The sequence below is a fragment of the Eschscholzia californica genome, unplaced genomic scaffold (genome assembly GCF_041429995.1).
Source record: "Eschscholzia californica isolate CP2 unplaced genomic scaffold, dmEscCali1.0.p SCAF_1, whole genome shotgun sequence".
Lineage (NCBI taxonomy): Eukaryota > Viridiplantae > Streptophyta > Magnoliopsida > Ranunculales > Papaveraceae > Eschscholzia > Eschscholzia californica.
The window spans coordinates 17,389,380-17,408,417 of record NW_028238198.1 but is presented as its reverse complement, the minus strand read 5'-3'; the positions used below and the strand labels follow the sequence as shown (position 1 = coordinate 17,408,417).

Below are 19,038 nucleotides of genomic sequence, written 5' to 3'. Positions count from 1 at the left end.
TTTCCACCATTTTTAGAGGGAACGAGATAAAAGTAATCCACTACTATTAATTTAACAAAGGGAAGAGATAATCTCCACCTTAATTCGAGAGTGTATAAAGCAAATTTTCCTCTAATCTTACTTTTGTAAATCTTAGGACTAATTACGTCTATAGCATGTAATATTAAATTTTTAAATTCTGAGTGCTACATTAGGTTTTTACAATTTTTACTAAAAAAAATCTTTCTAATGAAAAATTCAATTTATATTTCTAATATAATGTGGCGGTTCTTCAACAAGAAAATATAATGTGGTGGTAGTCCAATAGAGATATTTTAAAAGGATATTACATTGTTAGAGAGTCATTTTAAGATGCTTTTAGTTGTCAAACTTATCAACATCTGAATTTAAACCAACAACAATCGTACTTTCATATATTTTTTAGAATAATAAGTTTTTATTTACAAAAATAATCGTTTTATTAAGTAAACAAAACACTTTTAGAAATTTCTATGCGAGAGCACAAAAGAATTTATGATCTCTAATTTACCTTGAGACCTGAAATACAAACTTATAGATTCTTTTTAGCCTCTCATTGGAGATGCTCTAGCACAATAACAAGATGGGAGTACTTAATAAGATGTATAAATCGTGTCATCACTACTCACAATGATAAATTTGACCCAAAATTACGAGATTACAAAGGCATGGATACATTGATAGGATGTGATAAACACGATAACTGTCGAAACACTACTGACCTGAAGCCCGACGAGATTAAATGACCTAAAGCCGACGAAATGAAATGGCCTAAAGCCTACACAAACTACTCTTTTATACCTCTGAATATTCACTTTCATGAAATCGAACATGGGACCTCCGTATTGCGGAGTAGATGCACTGACCAACTGGGCTGTTAGTTGTTGGCATCAGTTATCCTTCATACTTACAACATCTGCAATGTAAAATTCAAAAAATCCAAATGATCCCATATGTAAGTCTGAATTAAGACTCTCTGTTTTAGATAAAATTATTGAGATCATCAATTCAAAAGACATCTCTGATACAACAGTCTAAAAATTAACGTTTTTATGTGTCATTTCTTAGATGAGTAGTTTTTTTTCTTAATATTAAGTGGAAATTTGAGATGTGAGGCCTCAAGCCCTGGCAGTTGTCGATATTGTCCTCGCTTAACCACCTCACACAGGTACAAAGTTTTGTTCTTAGCGAAGGCTTCACGATCCCCCTAAAAGACCTTGGTACTTATGAAGTTTGAGCGTACACCTGTAGACCAGGCTCCGGACACTCTCATGGGCGATATGGGACTATCACAATCCCTCCACCCTCAGCGCAGAGCCTTCTTCGGCTCTCATACCACTTGTGACGCCCCAAGCCCTAGCAGTTGTCGATATTGTCCCCGCTTTAACCACCTCACACAGGTACAGAGTTTTGTTCTAGGCGAAGGCTCCACGAGCCCCCCCAAAAGGCCTCGACATTGGCGAAGACACACGATTCGCCCAACCATCAGATTACGCAGCGACACCGTGGACCCTCCACATGTACAATTTTGTCCTCACTTAGCCACCACCCACTGTGGTGTGAGGTTTTGTTCCACATTGTGTGGTGAGGGTTGCGGGCCGTGCCCCCGCACAAGGCCCTCACCACAAGGGGCCTCCAATTTGACTCAAAGCAGTAGAGTTAAACTATTAAGTATCAGAAAAATCAAAAGATAGACATCAAACTTGTAGTAGCTCCACCGTGTTCTTGCCTTCCTTTCCCGCGCACGAGGTTACGAGTGCGACATTCCTTTGCGAATTTGCCTTCGTTTTTTTTTTTTTTATCAAAAGCACAATACTTGTCTCCATTGCCAATTCTGCCATATCTTTATAGTTTAATTCAAAAGAAAGGTTTTATAGTCGATTTCAATACTAATTTTAATTTATATAGTATGGGCAGTTAAAAAGAACTAAAGATATCAAATCACAAATTCCTCGTCGCTCTCTAACGTATATTTCTTTCCAAAGTTTGTCTTATTTTCTTGTTCTTGGACATCACCTCTCTTTCAAATCCGTTTCAAGTCAAAATTATAATTTTTAGACAGTTACACATTAAGAATACGATAATTTGTCAAGAATCTTACAAGACTCTAACATTGGATTATCTAAAAAATAAAAATTTGTCGTTATGGAAAAATCAAACAACCCCGAATGTGGATTAGTTATTCTCATAGTTTAATTTTCATTTCTTAAATTCCAAGACTCTATTTTATGAAAATAAAAGGCTCGTCAAGCGAGAAATTTTTTACATGAAAAATGTTTGTCAATAATATATTGAGTTCATACTTTGAGTTTAGATTTATCAATGATCTAATCTTTCTTTACCGTTAGGTCGTTGCAAAATACAAAAATTACACAAAAAGTTCTCTCAACTTTCGTTTTTTGCAGACAAAAGGACCCTGTTTGAAATTTGACACAGGGGCCCTAAATCCTCAGGCACGGCCCTGCCTGCTGCGTGCCTGCCTGGTGTAATAATTCCAGAAACAAAACTGGATTTGGCGGGCCAATTTACAAGTCGCCCAGATATGATGTCCAAATTTGCATATGATCCACAAATTAGGGACCAATTTGGAATTGATTAATTTTCTTTACCCAAGTATTTTCTCTACGATTTCAATTTTCTTCCCACTTGGTTCAATTCATAGCAAACAGGAGGCGAATTTGGAGCTTTCGATCTTTAAAAAGTATCCGGATTTATCTCCTTCTCTTTCTCCCAGTTGCATGTGCAAGAAATTTAGGGTTTCTTTATTTCAACTCCCAGATACTTTTATATTTGCTTTTGTTGCAATCAGGTTGAAGAAATTATTCTTGAATCTGAAAAAGATTATTTTCTAGGGTTTACAGATCTTAAACTTGTCAGCTTCAAACTTGTGATTTTCTTTCTACTGAAGAATACTAATCAGTAAAGATGTTTTGGCGTATGACTCCTCTATCTGCTTCTTCTCCTGTAAGCCAAACCCTAGTTATTTACCTCTTTCTTTGAATCTTAGAGATTTGAATTTGAATTCCTTTTTGGTGTCTTTTTCTTTGTTGCCTCTGATTTGAACTCCAACTTGTATTTTGTTGTTAGACTTATAAGTAGGGTTTTACTTTGTTCAAGAATTGAAGATAGTTACTGACCTAAGTTGTGGATCTATGATTCAAAATTTCGTAGCCTAGCGATCAAAATTTTGATTTTGTTTGGATTTACTTTACTCATTTTATCTGCTTATCAGGTTTCTTGTTGATTCTTGTTAAATTCAAATAGGCACTCCATTGATTTAACTACATGTCCTTATTTTCTCATTCTTCATCATTAAAATGAAGCTCATTAGATTTCACGTTTGATTAAGTTTGTCATGTTAGGATTTCTCTTCATTTTCAGTTTTTAGAATTTGAATTTACATTTCGGGTTCAAATTGAATTTTGTACGTGCACGGATGTTCGCTTTTAAATTTACATGGTAAGCATTTGTGGGTGATACTGTTAGCTTTTTGCCTATTTGCAGCTGTTGATTCTGTACCAAGTCTTACAAAATATTGAGTTCCGTCTGTTTTTTTAATAGTACGAACTTTGGGGTTGTAGGACTGTGAACTGTGAAGTTACTTTTCATTTTACTCTTTTAATTGTACTGCCTTCCGTCGTATAATTCCGTGCAGGTCGAAACGATTCTAGACAAGGAGACTTTCACTTTGGAAGAGCTTCTAGACGAGGAAGAGATAATTCAAGAATGCAAAGCTCTAAATAGTCGACTCATAAATTTGTAAATTCCACTATTTTTTCCAAACTTCCTTGAGTGTTGTACTATCATTTTTTATGTTTTTGTCTTTTTGTTACAACCTTGTAGCATTAGTTTGAGAATATGAAAAAACTAGGTGTTTACAGAATGATGGTAGAAATATGATATATGAGGAGATGTTAGGATAAGAAGAAAAAAAAAATCCATATTCTAAGTAACCAGAGGTATCTTAATTGTAGATATACTACATAAGTTGTTCAAGATTATTTGATACCATGAAATGGTGGCATTTGTGAATGTGGGATTGTGGAAGGCGAAAATCTGAGAAGTGTTTAAGAGAAGACGTGTATCTAGATAGATTTGAATGGTGGATAGTACTTGGTAAACCAATCCCTAGTAGTTGGGACTAAACATGTCGATTATTGATGCTTTTCCTTGATATATCAATTTCGCACAGATGCCCAGTCTTTGCGGTTAATGGTTACATAATAAGTCGGGAATGGGGACGCAATAGGTTTCAGTGAAACTACACGAATTGGTTAAAGAGTAATTTTGCTAGCATGGAAAGACCCTGAAAGTGTGATATCTTCATCAAGTTTCATGTCATCAATGGATGGAGAGGTTCTCTACACAACACCAAACTGCTGGATGCTTTTTAACCACTTCTATTGCACTTACTTTATAGAAAGGAGCCAATGTTTAGTAATAATGGCGTTGAATGCTGGTGAAGATCTCAACATATAGCTGAATTTCGAAATAAGATAATTGATCATGTTCGTTATCCCAAAATCTTTCATATGCAAAATGAAAGCAAATAAGTACTGCAGAATTAATTCAAGTGCCGTGAGATGATAACAAATAAATATGAATTGACAGCGCAACTTTTGTTGAGAATGAAGATGATAAAGAGTATTTTGAATTTTTGATGTAATGGAAAATCTGAAATTCTTGGAAGTCCTTGAAACTGGGCTAGGAAGTTAGGATAATGTGAAGGAGTACTCCCATATAGTTTACATTTACATTGGTAGCAATGGCTTTAACATTATTGGATCCTTTTGTTATGTTATCATTTATCCTAAAATTTAGGCTCATGTTTGGAAAAGATAATGTAATAGACTTTTTCTTTTATGCATTTTCAGTTTAAGAGATAGAGCTCAAGTAGAGCAGTTGCTGCGGTACATTGTCGAAGAAGCCCCGGAAGATGCTGAAAGCAAACGGACCTTCAAGTAACCTTAATCTTGATATAAATAATTTTATTAGGAGTAGAAAATAGTTAGAATGTCTTAATATTTAAGAAACAGATATTTAAGTTTTGTTTTGTTCTTAATGATCATCCATTTCTTGATTTTAGGTTTCCGTTCATTGCCTGTGAGATATTTACCTGTGAAATTGATGTTATTCTGAAGACCTTAGTAGAGGAAGAGGAGGTAATTTCTTGTTTTGCTGTTCATGCATCTTTCTAGCAGTTGATTTGATTGTGAATTAAGTAAATCTTGTGTTCACAGCTTATGGATTTACTGTTCTCTTTCTTGAATCCAAACCGCCCTCACAGTACTTTATTGGCTGGGTATTTCAGCAAGGTACACTTTGTTGTTTCATGTAGTAGTCTTCTGATCATGTGATGTTCTAGAGCATACTTGTAATTTGTGAGATCTGATAGTAATTTTAGTTTGCTAATACTATTGGTCTGGTGTTTTAGGTTGTTGTGTGCCTTATGTTGCGAAAGACAGTCTCACTTATGAATTATGTACAAGTAAGTGGATGTTATAACCCCTGAAAACAATTAACGATCTGCTTGTTTCTGTAATTCTTCGATTTGTATTGATGTATTATATTGTTCAATATCAGGCTCATCAAGATGTATTTCAGCAGCTTGTTGATCTGATAGGAATCACCTCTATAATGGAGGTCAGCAAGCATTGTTCTGTCTTAAAATGCATTAAGTTTTGTTACGTCGACGCCCCTGGAAAGGATGAAGACTACTCTTTACTGACAAACTCTTCATTCACAGGTTCTGATCCGGCTTGTTGGCGCTGATGACCATATTTATCCCAATTTCATGGATGTGATGGACTGGTTAGCAAACACCAGTTTGCTAGAAATGATTGTGGATAAATTGAACCCATCAGTGAGTTTTCGAAATGCATATTAAAATATAACATTACAGTTAAGATGTTTCCATTAAAATATTAAATTAGTTGATGCTTCACAAGTTTAGGATTTTCTTGTGGTTTTTTGTCTTTTTCCCAGGATGCTTTGGTTTTTGAGCTAATCAGTTAGTCGCTAGTGTTATATTGCTTCTACCTCTTGAATGTTCACTTGCACTCGCAACTACCTTGATATCTCTTAGCCTCTAGGAAGTTAGCTTTATTTTGTTTTGGCGTACTGTTCGCGTGATTAGTCATAATACTTGTAACTATTTCGTGTCAGTCAAGGTTCGGATATTACAGATGCGTACTCTGAAATATTATATCATTATCCTTATCAGGAATTGATGCTTCAAATCATTTATTGGATATTATTACTCCAAAATGGGTCTCCTTGCCCCACAAATATCCTAAATATATTTTTTTCCCTCATGATGTCACTTTGCCGATCATAAGTAGGTCGCTAGTCATAATTACCGGGTAATACTGTAAACCACTTCCATCTTTAACGGATTTCTCTATTATGATCAGAGTTCTCCAGAAATTCATGCTAACGCAGCAGAAACACTATGTGCCATCACTCGCAATGCACCATCAGCTCTATCAGTCAAACTCGCTAGCCCAAGGTTTCCAGTTTTTTTTTCATCACTGAGGCTCTTCTTTTAGTATATAGTATACTGATGTGATGAAGTTCCACTGCCTTATTCCTGTGCAGCTTTGTTGAAAGGATACTTGATCATGCACTGGAAGATTCACAGTTAAAGTCCGGCCTCGTCGACTCACTTTCTGTGTGTATATCTTTATTGTATCCCAAAAGATCAGCTTATTCTCCATTAGTGCATTCTATGGGCAACCAACACTTATATGAACCAGAAATTCCTGTAAATCCTGAGACGGTCGGCGCAATATTGCCAAAGCTTGGTAAGCTGTTGCTTTATTAGTTATTTATTTATTTTTTTGAAACTTCGAATTAATATTAAAATTATGAGTATTTGTTGGCTTTGTTTTGTTTGTTGTCTTCCTATGCAATCATGCTACTTCTCTCATTGAATTTGTCTTCATCATTTTACTTATATCTTCGTTTGTAGATTTTCCTTTATGCCTAGTTTCTTGGACCTTGGGTCATATCCCCGTGGAACATGAGATCTGTTAATGTAAAACAGAAACGTGATAGTGTTTTAAGTCTTTGTTTTTCTTTCAGTTATATAATTACTGTATGGAATCGAAGAATGGAGCTTCTATGCTCTTTGAAATATTGGGAGTACGTTGTTTAATCGCTGGCGGCTCTTCGATATGAGCCAAACACGGTATACTCTATTGTGTAGCTTACTGGTCTAGTTCTTCGTGGAAAGCTCTGAAGTGGCAAATCGTATCTGTTCATTTGAAAAGCTGATACTTAATTCGTTTAAGCTTCTAGTTTTTGAAACCTCAATTTCAGCATCAGTAATAACTCTTTTGTTAAAGTGATTACATGCTGTGACAGCATTCAACATACTTCTTGGAATCATCCGTCTTTGTATAATTATTCACTCTAAAGCAATTGAGGACATGCTTATCTGTCATCTTTGTTTCGAACAGTATGAAGTATCTCTTTGAGATTATTTAATGCTGAGTAATTTCAGTTTTCATATCAAATGCTCTCTTCATCTTTATATGTATATATGTTTAATCATACATACTGCAGTCATATATTTCATTCACTTGTTAGTCTGGAAAGTGATGTTTTGATACTTCTGGTAATTCATTTTCTGTTCCTTATTTTCTTCATATTTGTGGTTGACAATTATATTGGAAGATGCTGGATGAGTGAGCTTCGATTGGTTAATCTTACAAAGCATTTCTGATTTCGTATAGTGAAAGTTCCCTTGCAGCATCCTAAATTGTGGCCCTCATTTATTTTGTGCAGGTCACTTGCTTACGCTTTTGAAGGTATGCTCGGATGATAAGGTCTTACCTACTACGTATGGTGAACTGAGGCCTCCTCTTGGGAAGTATCGCCTTAAGGTTTGTTTTACCATGGAATTTCTGTCCAGTTCTTCACAAATTGAAAGAATATGGAAAACATTTGTCTATACCCAAATTGTCTTATGAGTTATGACATATGGACATGGATTGGTGTTGATGTAAGGTTTTAAATAAGACGTTGAGAGCTAGTTATCTGCTGCTGACTTAAGTGTCTTAGAGTATTATATTTATTCGTCTTTGCCTTCAAAGATGTTGGCGAAGTAGAATAATAATGCTTATTAGGAAGCTACCATATTCTCTAAGCAGTTCTTAGAAGTTTCCAGCTTCCACATGCTTTGTTGGTAGTATCATGGGCTACTGGGATAGTAATCTACCTTACGTAGAAAATGAGGACTACGGAAATGAAAACTATGTCCTTTAAATTTCACTCATCAGGTTTCTTTGCAATTTTTGTTGCAAATCTTATTTGATATTTTTATTGGTTTTAGATTGTGGAGTTCATCGCAGTATTGCTGAAAACTGGCAATGACGTCGCTGAGAGGGAATTAGTTAGCTCTGGTGCTGTAAGGAGAATACTTGATCTCTTTTTTGAGTAAGCTGTTGGTTCAATTTTCATTTAATTATTTCCTGAAATATTTTATAACAACATAAGCTTACGAATGCTTGTCACCATATATTCAGGTACCCATTTCATAGTGCGTTGCATCATCAGGTGGAGAGTATCATATTGTCATGTTTGGAGAGCAAAGATAATACTGTTATTGACCATCTCCTTAGAGATTGCGAAGTGGTAGGGAAAATCCTCCACGCTGACAAGAATTCTGTTATTTCTGGTGGTTCAAATCTGGTAATGCATTAGTCTTTTCTTTAGTGATAATACCAAGTGTACCGGTTCATTCATTTCAATCGTTCTTATTTATTTTATTTAAATAGTTGATCTCTACTGCGTGCAACATCAACATTATTTGGGTGCACCAAGTTTTGCTCAAAACTTCTTTGAACTTTCTCATTTTTATATTTTAACTTGAGCTCATATTCTGGCTTCTGGGATTTTTCAAATCAAGAGAAACTGATAAATTTAGTAGAACATAAACCTAGTATATTTTACTTTTATCGATATAATTCTTCTCTCTCGTACAATACAGTAAGTAGACCAGAAACCTTTGCTTCTTTATATTATTGCCATATCCCATTCTGAGTTTTTTTCTGTAATGGGTTGTACCGCAATTAGTGAAGCTGGTCATGATATAAAACATTATCTAAACAAATTCTTTGGACTTCAGCCGACATCATGTTCTGATGGCAAGTGGGCACCTCGAGCAGGCAATCTTGGGCATATTACACGGATTTGTAACAAGCTTATTCAGCTGGGAAATGGCAATAATCACATTCAGGCGTACCTACAGGTTTGTAACTGACCACATTCACATTTATTTGATATCTCATTGCAATATTGATTTTATGACTGTGTCACCTTTAATTTACTTCGATTTTGTACTCTTTGATCCTTAGTCTATTAGAGTTAATCCAGGTCTGAATTTCAGCTTCCTTTTCTCCCCTCAAATACTAATATTTAAAGTAAATATTTTGGAACGGAAGTTCAACAGGGGGGCTGTATTATTCCTATAGGCGCCCCATTTACACATGAAACCCCACAAATTTTGCTATGGAAGGGCGCCATTAGCAGTAATGAGGGGAGCCTTAAAACTAGCCATTTTGGAATTAGGATGTTATCAAGTGATATATATATATATATATATTTAGGAAATTTTGTTATATTACTTGGGTGGTCACATGCAGCTATTTTTTTCTTTTTACTCTGTAGTCGTCATGTGATGTACTTCTATTGTACGTGGAATATAAATTGCTTCCGCTTTAACTTGTAATGAAATCATAGACAACTGAATTGCGTGTAGACCTTACTTCCCTTTGCGAAGTTAGAAATTAGTCTGATCCTCGTGAGCTTGGCCCTCAAAGTCTGGCTTCATATACGCAAATTAGTAGCTAACAGACAGTACCCGGACACTTAAATAGCAAACAAACACCTGCTTTGGCTTCCTATGATAATGAAAAACTTTTCCATGGATGAATTTTGTTGGTCCCTCTTACTACTGTTTATAAACATCAGCTGATGTGTCTTTATCATTATTTCCAGATCCAGAACCTTGGTATATGTTTTGAACTTGTCACAAGGATGACCTCTATTATTTACTTTATGCAGGAAAATGCTGAATGGGTTGATTGGCAAGCAACTATTCTACAAGATCGTAATATTGTAGAAAATGTCAACCGGTGGGCTTGTGGGTAAGCTTCATGTTTTATTGGTGCATATCATATTGTAGGGGTGAAAGTACAAGATAAAGTCATTTTCTTTTGAAGCCATGTATAATTTTCTGCGGAGGAGTTATCGTTTTTCTTGAATTTTATGGATATCAGATTGTCTTTATTTCTGTTGAAGTATAAGTTTGCACTACATAAATTAAGGTGTAACTGGTATAACGTGAACTTCTGCCTTTTGGTTTATTGTGATGGTATTTACCTTCTTGGACTTCATCTTTCTGCTACATTATGCAGCCGACCGAGTTCGTTACATGACAGGATGAGAGACAGTGATGATGATGAACTTCAAGATAGAGATTATGATGTAGCAGCGCTAGCAAATAATCTGAGCCAGGCGTTTAGATACAGCATATATGAAAATGATGACGCCGAACAGGTATCGTGTGATGCATTCTCACCTAAAATGTAACTGTTGTCATTTTAGAAAATAATCTTTTCTTTGATCTCATAAATTCTGGTTCTTTGCTTCTTCTCTTGCTTGCAGGTTAATGGGTCTCTTGAGCGGGACGATGAGGTAGTATTGTCAATTTCTTTATGTTTAGTTGCATCATTTTGTGATGAAAAAGTATTTTTTTTCTCTTATGGTTCAGTAGTGCATAATTTATGTATATCTTACTTATCGTTTGAAAAATTGCAGGATGTCTATTTTGATGATGAATCAGCTGAAGTTGTGATATCCTCACTCAGGCTGGGTGAGGACCAGGAGAGGTACGACTTCTGTGTATTGTACTACTTACACTTGCAGTTTCGGAGAATAGGGAGTTTAAGATGCTTAAATAATAAGAATCACGGCTAATGACCAGAAATCTAAGTTAGATATCACAGAATGATATAATCCAAATATATCATCTTAGTTGATTATTAGCTTAGCAGACCTAATCGGCTCACATGAGTGTGTCTGATACTGCTGAACTGCAGCTTGGAGTTCCTTTCAGAAATTTGGTATACTCTTATGAGAATTAAATTACTTGTAGGATTGTCATGACTGGTTGAGACTAATCTTTATGTTTTTCTCTTGTAGCAGTTTGTTCACTAACTCAAACTGGTTTGCTTTCCGAGACGATAGAACTGATAGCAATCCTTCAAGCACTTCTGTAGAGAAATTAGATGAAATCAACTTGAATGGAGTAGCAAATGGTGGCAGCAGTAGCAGTGATGATGAGGTGGTTGTGGGAGAAGAAGAGGAGTTAACTGACACCAAAACTTCTACAGCCGAGGTTTCAGGTTCCGCTACAAGTTCCTCCCCTGAAGAGGTAATGGAGAACAGCCCAACAAACGGGGAATACACTAACCCTTGGGATGAGAAGGCAAGTTCTCCCAATGGCCAAGGTGGTTTAGCCAATGGTGACCCATGTGGAAGCCAACCTGATTGGGTGAGGGAACAGCGGGATTCATCATCAGTTGCATCCAATGAGAAGCCCAGTAAGCCTGATATTATATTAGCAAATGGTACTAGCCCAGAGAATTCTGAAAAAGTCGGACCTGGACCGAACAATGAGGCAAGTGTTCCATCATTGTTCGAAGAAGATGTTGAGTTTGTGGGTGTGGAGTTAGAAGGGACAGAGAGGGCAATGGAACAAGCTTTGAAGGAGGGAATAGTAGGGGAAGCGGGACCTCTGAAAAGGAATATAATGGCGAAAACAGTAACGGAGAAAACCGATGAAGATGGAGAAGAGAAATTAGAGTTTAACGATAGCAATTACTGGAGAGTTGATCATGAGGTTGGTGTTGTTCAGGAGTGAAGGGGTAGGTTGTATTAACTGACCTGAAGAAAGAAAGACATTTTAGGGCCAATAAAAAACACACTACGTTCTGATCCTTTCTTGCTAGAAATTGTATTTGTACAGTATCATCTTCCCCACTGGGGATGAATGGATATTATTAGGTTTATGTTTCTGGTTGATTGTGTTATTATTCAAGCCTCTATTTTTTTGTTGTTCAGTGTTTTAGGTTGTGACTGATAAGGAAGAAATGGGTTCTTCTCAAAATCGTGTTTCCTTTTGAGCACCGGTAACAACCCAGAAATTTTGTTTCTTTCTGGTAACCACTTCGGCACCAGAATTTTTAATTAATGACCAATGCTAGAGAACAAGAACTAGACATATTCATGGACAGAAGTCCTATGTGGCTTGATGTGGTTCACTGTTCTTGGATCAGAATCATCAATAGTAAGAATCACGACAATCCTCATAGGATTTATGCTTAGAGTTTGTCTGGTTTTTTCTTGTTCCGTAACGTTTTTCTTCATTAATATATACTAAAAAAATTCGAAAAGGTGAAAGATAAGAAACACAAATTCCATGGAAACAAGGAGTAACTAGACAAACTCAAATTGCCCATAGAGAGAGGATATGAAAACAATCACTTACAAAGTAATAAACACTGCAAAAATATTCCCACCACAAAAACAAACATTATAATAACTAGAAGCATAATCTTCTCTTAAGACCTAAATCTCCTAATCCTGACCTTCAAGTTTCTCTCCCTCTCTCTCCACTACTTTGTACAAACTACATTCCAAAAGAAAAACTAAAATAGGAAGAACATATAGATGACAAATATAACTGGAATTATTGGGTTTATCTTCTCTGGTTTTGAACTCGTCAAATTCTTGGTTGTCGTCCAAACTTCTCACCAGTTTGTATCCTCATCTCTAGTACCTTCCTATGGGAGTTGGAGTGCAAAGAAGCTACAAATGTCGGGCTTGCAGCAGGACGGTACTCGGGGAAGAGCCGTCCGGACTTGTATCGGACTCCACACGCGTTGCAAAGGGTTTTTGGGCCCATAGGGCCTGCTCTCCACTGTGGAGTCTTTGTTATCTCACAATGCAAACATCTTCTAACTGCAACTGCAGGTTGCCGACACTGAAGTAAATCACCTTGGTCTGAGCCAACACTGCTACTTGGCAGAGGAGATAAAAGTTTCTTCCTTCTATTTTTCTTCTTCTGCTGTTCTGTCCCATCAAGTTCTTTTGGTATATATGGTGGATTAGATTCTGCAAAGTTCTCTAGTTCTGATGATAATTCAGAAGTTGAAATTTGAGGATCATGGGTGTCCATTATGGAGGAAGTTGTCGGTGATACGAGGTTGAGAGCTGATCGAGGATTGAAAGTTGCCGGACGTGGACGTTTGCTTCTTGCACGGGCAGGAATGACTGTGTTAGGACTAAGAGACGTTGTCTTTCCTCCAGAACAAGAACTACTGCTTTCAAGAACTGAAATAGGACTAGATGTCTGAAACAAATGGGAACCATCTGTTTTGTTATTGGTAGAGGAATTCGGATCAATAATGAAGCTTTCAGCAGAGAATGAATCCTCGACGAAAGTTGATAACCACTCGAATTGAGCACTGTCTTCATGCTGAGAAGAGAAACAAAGAAATCTAATTAGAAGTGAAAAAATGGACGAAATAGATAAATGGGTGACCCTCAGAAACTAGAATTGACAATAAACAAAATCTGTGAGATTGAAAAGAGTAATAAGCTCACTGGAACAGGAAGTTCAGTGGGAAGTTCTGAGCAGTTGCTGTTGGGGAAATCAGAGCAAGGAACCATTAAACCTTCTTTTGGTGATGGCATTGTTGGCCAAAGGTCTTGTAAGCCATTGTTGTCTCCTCCAGTAACTTCTTTACCTTCGACATCTTCGAGCGGAAAGTCGAGTAAATCGTCAAAGTGATCGAAGAAATCCCCACAGATATTCAAGTCCATTTCATCTATGAAACTAGACCCATTCATATTTACCTAAAACAAAATCATACGAATGATTAAACCACAAAGTAACTCTCCAATTCTCTTCTCATTTATAAGAACAATCACCAATATAAGAATACTACAAATTGAAGTATAGATAAACAAGGAACTGATACCCAATTCTTTATATCAATCTAAAAGATCGTCTGTATATATTTATAAACAGATCTTTTTCTTTTTCATTTTTTTTTTTTGTAAGAATAGAAATATTCCACCGACAGCTCAACCATACATGTGGCACATGATGTAGGGCCAGGAACATTATTATTCAAATCAAATAATGCATCTCAATATCTACACTATGAATTTTTCACTATCACATTATTGATATGTTTTACTTGTTTACATGAGTAAAATACTATTTGGCCCCAAAAATGGGGTCAAATGTTAATGTAAACGATTCTCACTAGCCTGACCCATTTCTCTATCTACATGGCTCGTCCAATGGGAGTTGGCCCCATCAACGTTCGGCTTGTGGCTGCCCCTTTTTTTTGGGTTGTTTTATTACTTCACGTAAGATACTCAGTCGAAATTGTTCGGGCACAACTAGGGATGTCAACAGGGCGGGTTTGGGACGGGTTACTTCTTTCCCAAGTCCGCCCCGTTAGTAAACGAATTTTACCGTTACCGTCCCGAGTTAATCGGGGTGGGTAATTATTTACCATGCCCGCCCGATTAAAAATTATTTAACCATTACCGACCCGCCCCGCTCCGTTTAACATGAAACGGTGCGGGGCGGGTCGGATATAAACATAAATTTTATATTTTTATTTCAAATATGGTATATTAATAAAAAAATATAGATATTATAAACAAAATTTTATAACAGTTCGGTTTTATCAATTATAAACACTACAACTTATTACATAATATAAAATATAAAATAGTTAAATTGATGATATAAGATAAAAAAAAGTTTTAGAAACCTATTGTATATATAATACATAGTAACATATTTAATCGGGGTGGGGCGGGTTTTACTACCTAATCCCAAACCCGCCCCGAACCCGGTAAATAGTTTTATCTTCATACCATTACCAACCGATTTAATAAACGGGGAGGTAAAACCCGTTCTATTAGGGGCGGGTTCGGGTCAAAACCCACCGGTTCGGACCAAATTACCACCCCTAAGCACAACCTCACTATGTTTTATCAAGTCAAGTCTCTGGTAAGCTATATGGTTGGCCTGTGGTGCCCATAAAACTCCAGACCAGACAAATATTCAACCCTAGAAAATGCCTTATAATTATGAGAGTTTGAACGTCAAATATAGGATTATCCCAACCGTTAAGCGGCACTAACTAGTATATGTTATATAGTTGAGAATAGGGTCGTACTGCCCGTTTGGCACACCTTTGTCTCACAATTTTAAAAAGGAAAAAGGCTTCACTAGAGAAAGGTGTTTAATCTCTTAAGAAAAACACCACACTCCGTATCACCATCGATGTGGGATTGCTTTCCGACAAAATGCCAATATTCAGAAGAAACTAATTCTGTATTTTAAAAGAGAAGAATAAAAAAAAGAAAAAGACAATTAGGGTATGGGTGGGCAATTCAATCACTGCAACTGCAAGTGAGATATGTAGTAGTAAATGGGGGGAAATTCAATCAATAATGGCAAAGGCTTTAATTGTTTCTGAAATTCAGTACTAGTATTTTGAATGAAATATTCCTGCAAATTAAAGAAAAATCAGAAGATGAAACTTGGCATGTAATTAAGCTAATCAAAAGAAATTCAATTAACTAACTGTTGTTTTCAAATACTAGTAGTAACTAGCAGAGAAGTCAGCAACGAAAACAGAGAGTTTCAAATACTCCTACTACTACTGTTTCAGAGAGAAAGAGAATTGGTTCTACTTCTGGTTCTGGTAGAGAGTAAATTAATGAATGAAACAGATTTCTTCTCTTTCTCTCTCATAAAACAACCATTGATTTACTTACTACATGGGTGGAGGGTCCTACTCAGATTTCTCTTTCATTTTCTCTACTTTTAAACCAACTGTGGCAGATCTGTACAAGAAAGACTCTGCCACTCTCTGACTCTCTCTCTCTCTCTCTCTCTCTCTCCAGGGGCGTGTTTGAGGGGGTGCGACCGGGCCCCCTCAAACCACATAATTTTCTTATAAAGGTAGGGGCCCTAAATTCCGATTAGTTATATTAATTTAGCAGTACACAATGAAACAAGATGGTGATGTAGCTGAATTGGTGAACCTCTTGAGTGTTAACAAAGAGGTCTCAAGTTCAATCCAACAAACAGTCACTTTTTTGTTTATTTTATGAACTCGTTATTATCTCCAACTGTTTCTAACAACAACTATTTTCTTCACAAAAAAATAACAACTATTAGTTATGGTATTAAGTTATGGATAAAGTGATAAACTATTAGTTTAGTTTGTATGTTTATGAAGTCGAATACTTATTGTTCTATCTTTTCGTGGAAGGAGTGTTGTCAAATGTGTATGGTTTTTGCATAGAAGTATTTGGGATGAAAAAATACACAACTTAGAATAAGTATTCAACTTCACGGAAGGAGTTAAACTTTTTTTCTTATCGAACTTAGTTTCTTAAGAGATAATTACTAAACGTATAATGTGTGAAAAGAGTTTACGTTTTGATATCAGTGGAGAAAGGGCCCCAAATATTTTTTTCGCACCGGGCTCCCAAATTCTCGGTCACGCCACTGTCTCTCTCTCTCTAAAAGAGTAGCAGTAGAATTCACGCTTACTGTTGTGGAGATTAGGAGAGAACCTTCGGCCAAAACTATCATTACAAATACTCTCGGAAATTTATGTGGAAAAATCAGTCTCAAGTAAAGGGAAATCTATTACAGGAAGTTGAGTTGTCCAATTTCAAGTTTTTTGTAGTTAAAAATATAAGGGTTATTTCTCAAATGGCCCCCAACTTTGTGACCAGCTTCCTGCCTGGCCTCCTAGATTAGCAAAAAAATCTTTGAAAATAGTTAAAGATAATTGAAAAAAGAGGTCATATGAGTATTTTGCTAATTTAGTGGGCCAGGCAGGAAGCTGGTTACAAAATTGGGGGTCATTTGGGAAATAACTCAAAATATAAGTTATATTTTGTTTGGCTAAGACCCATTCACAAGTTCCTATTTTGTTTGGTTAAGAACTCACTTTATCTTATTATTTTACTTTCTGAGTTATATGAAAATAGTCCACCGATAAATTTTCGCCCTATTGCCCCCGTAATACACAAAGCTTCTTAATGTTAACAGAAAAATAATTGATCAGTTCTTATTTTCGATCACTTTGGGGTTTAAAGGGTTTTAGAAGCGAAAAAAACAAAAAAGGACTGGTGATAATCTATTATAAAATTAAGAGATAAGAAACAAAAAGTATGGAGTGGGAGAGAGGTTGCTTTGAATTGTATTGATATGGTAAATGATGGCCCTTTTCTATTCATTTTCTTTATAACTTGAGCTCTACTCTTTGCATCAAGATCCTTCTCATTTACTCTCTATCTCTCTCTTCATATATATATATATATATATATATATATTGGTGATACCCTTACCATTGTTTCTAAATATGTAATTTCTCCTTTCCTAATCTACATGCCGACAAAAACAAATAAACTATCCGATCTAAGATTTTGAGTAAAGAGACTTAAAATTGTGGTAACTATAACATTATAACTTCTATATACTATTTCTCAAAGAAGGTGGAAGTGGTGATAACATATCTAACAATGATGAGTCATGGGGTCCAACTAACTACCACCAAATTAATCAATGAGAAGGAACAATTGGATGAATATCCCTATCTTTATCTTTTTACTAGTCTAATAATGTGACATTACATGTGAAATATGAGAAAGCGCCATCATTTAAAGAAGTTTTCTTTAAGGAAGACTATCTTATGGGACGATATGGCGGAATTGCAAATTCCTAACTAGAAATTGGACAGTGACGTTGGGATTTTCCGATCTAAACTTTAGACCTAAATCACCTACTTCACTTGACAAGCAATGAACACACAAGAAATTACATAATGAGCAAGTTTCTAGAAACCGCCCAAACCGAACCGACCGAACCCAAAGGAAAAATGAAATAATAATTTTGTAAAGTTAGAAAATGCTAAATTAAAAAGGAAACAAAAATTACAAAACCCCTAATCAAGTCTTCCATACTATTATTCGTCCTCATTCCTAGTTGTTGTTGTGGGCTTCATCAACCACCTATTCAACTTGATTGAAAGGTTTTAAAGGTAAGTTTTCACTAATTTTCTATTTACCAGAACTCATTCTTAGTTAGTAACTTAAAATTATAGATTTTGTATTCGCACTTCTATTTTTATTTTTATTTTGTAATGGTAGAATTTTTTATTTTTATTTTGAACATATGTGATGACGGAAAAATATGATGGGTTCTTAATTTTTATTTGGTATGTGCAATGAAATGAACAACATTAGTTTACAATTTTCTCTAAATTGTGATCGGTTGAACCGATCAATCGAACCCAACCGAGCCGAACCAAACCGAGTCGAACCGTGTCGGCCGGCCGAATGATCGGCTCAACTTCGGCCGACGATTTAGTCAAACCACCATTTATTGGTTCGGCTTCGGTTTGGGCCAAAACCGAAAAAACTGATCGTTGCTCACCCCTATTTTGATGTAATGAACGAACTCTCGGAACGTGAATTTTTATAATTATCTAGAATGTTATCATAAACCGTCCAATTTCCTATTCAATTATATCTATTGAGATTGATTAACATATCAACAACCACAAAATTTAATTGGAGGATAAGAAATCAAATCGTCTTGGTTATATAACATGTGCCGACACACTTTCACCTTGTAAACTAATCGGGTAAGTTGTTTTTTATCAGGAAGCTGATTTAATGGACTGTGACGCCGACATTCTATTGACACACATAACCTGGTAAACCGGTAACTCATTGTCCCTTGTAAGTTGTAACTCTGTACTAATTTTATTTTGGCCCCATAGAAACGGCCAAGTCACCAAACTGACTCCCAAGAGATACCAACTTCTGCTTTGGTCCTTTCTTTCACATTTTCTACCGTCAACTATAATCAACAACATACGTTCCCCTTCCCTATTTGCC

At 36.0% G+C, this 19,038-nt stretch overlaps 2 protein-coding genes across 16 annotated transcripts; one reads left to right on the top strand and one right to left on the bottom strand.

Moving 5' to 3' along the window:
• The first annotated feature begins 2,388 nt into the window (after nt 1–2,388).
• Nucleotides 2,389–12,146, top strand: LOC147564710 (uncharacterized). 15 transcript variants are annotated; one of them, XM_086649367.1, is made up of 20 exons: nt 2,389–2,719; nt 2,871–2,982; nt 3,674–3,777; nt 4,893–4,979; nt 5,105–5,180; nt 5,259–5,333; nt 5,453–5,506; nt 5,602–5,661; nt 5,765–5,881; nt 6,432–6,526; nt 6,616–6,821; nt 7,807–7,904; nt 8,354–8,457; nt 8,547–8,712; nt 9,149–9,271; nt 10,087–10,169; nt 10,440–10,581; nt 10,690–10,719; nt 10,843–10,913; nt 11,230–12,146. In XM_086649367.1, the coding sequence occupies exons 2-20, from the start codon at nt 2,944–2,946 to the stop codon at nt 11,945–11,947; spliced, it is 2,448 nt and encodes an 815-aa protein (XP_086505493.1). In that variant the 5' UTR covers nt 2,389–2,719; nt 2,871–2,943; the 3' UTR covers nt 11,948–12,146. The 15 variants fall into 15 exon arrangements, with proteins under 15 accessions (XP_086505493.1, XP_086505472.1, XP_086505500.1 ...); XM_086649346.1 differs by having other exon boundaries at nt 2,454–2,719; nt 11,227–12,146; XM_086649374.1 differs by having other exon boundaries at nt 2,454–2,774.
• A 377-nt stretch (nt 12,147–12,523) lies between these two features.
• Nucleotides 12,524–14,172, bottom strand: LOC147564709 (GATA transcription factor 8-like). The gene is made up of 2 exons (XM_086649444.1): nt 13,693–14,172; nt 12,524–13,564 (listed from the first exon to the last, which is right to left on the bottom strand). Exons 1-2 carry the CDS (start codon nt 13,936–13,938, stop codon nt 12,809–12,811), a joined length of 1,002 nt encoding a protein of 333 aa, XP_086505570.1. The 5' UTR covers nt 13,939–14,172; the 3' UTR covers nt 12,524–12,808.
• Between the last annotated feature and the right edge of the window lie 4,866 nt (nt 14,173–19,038).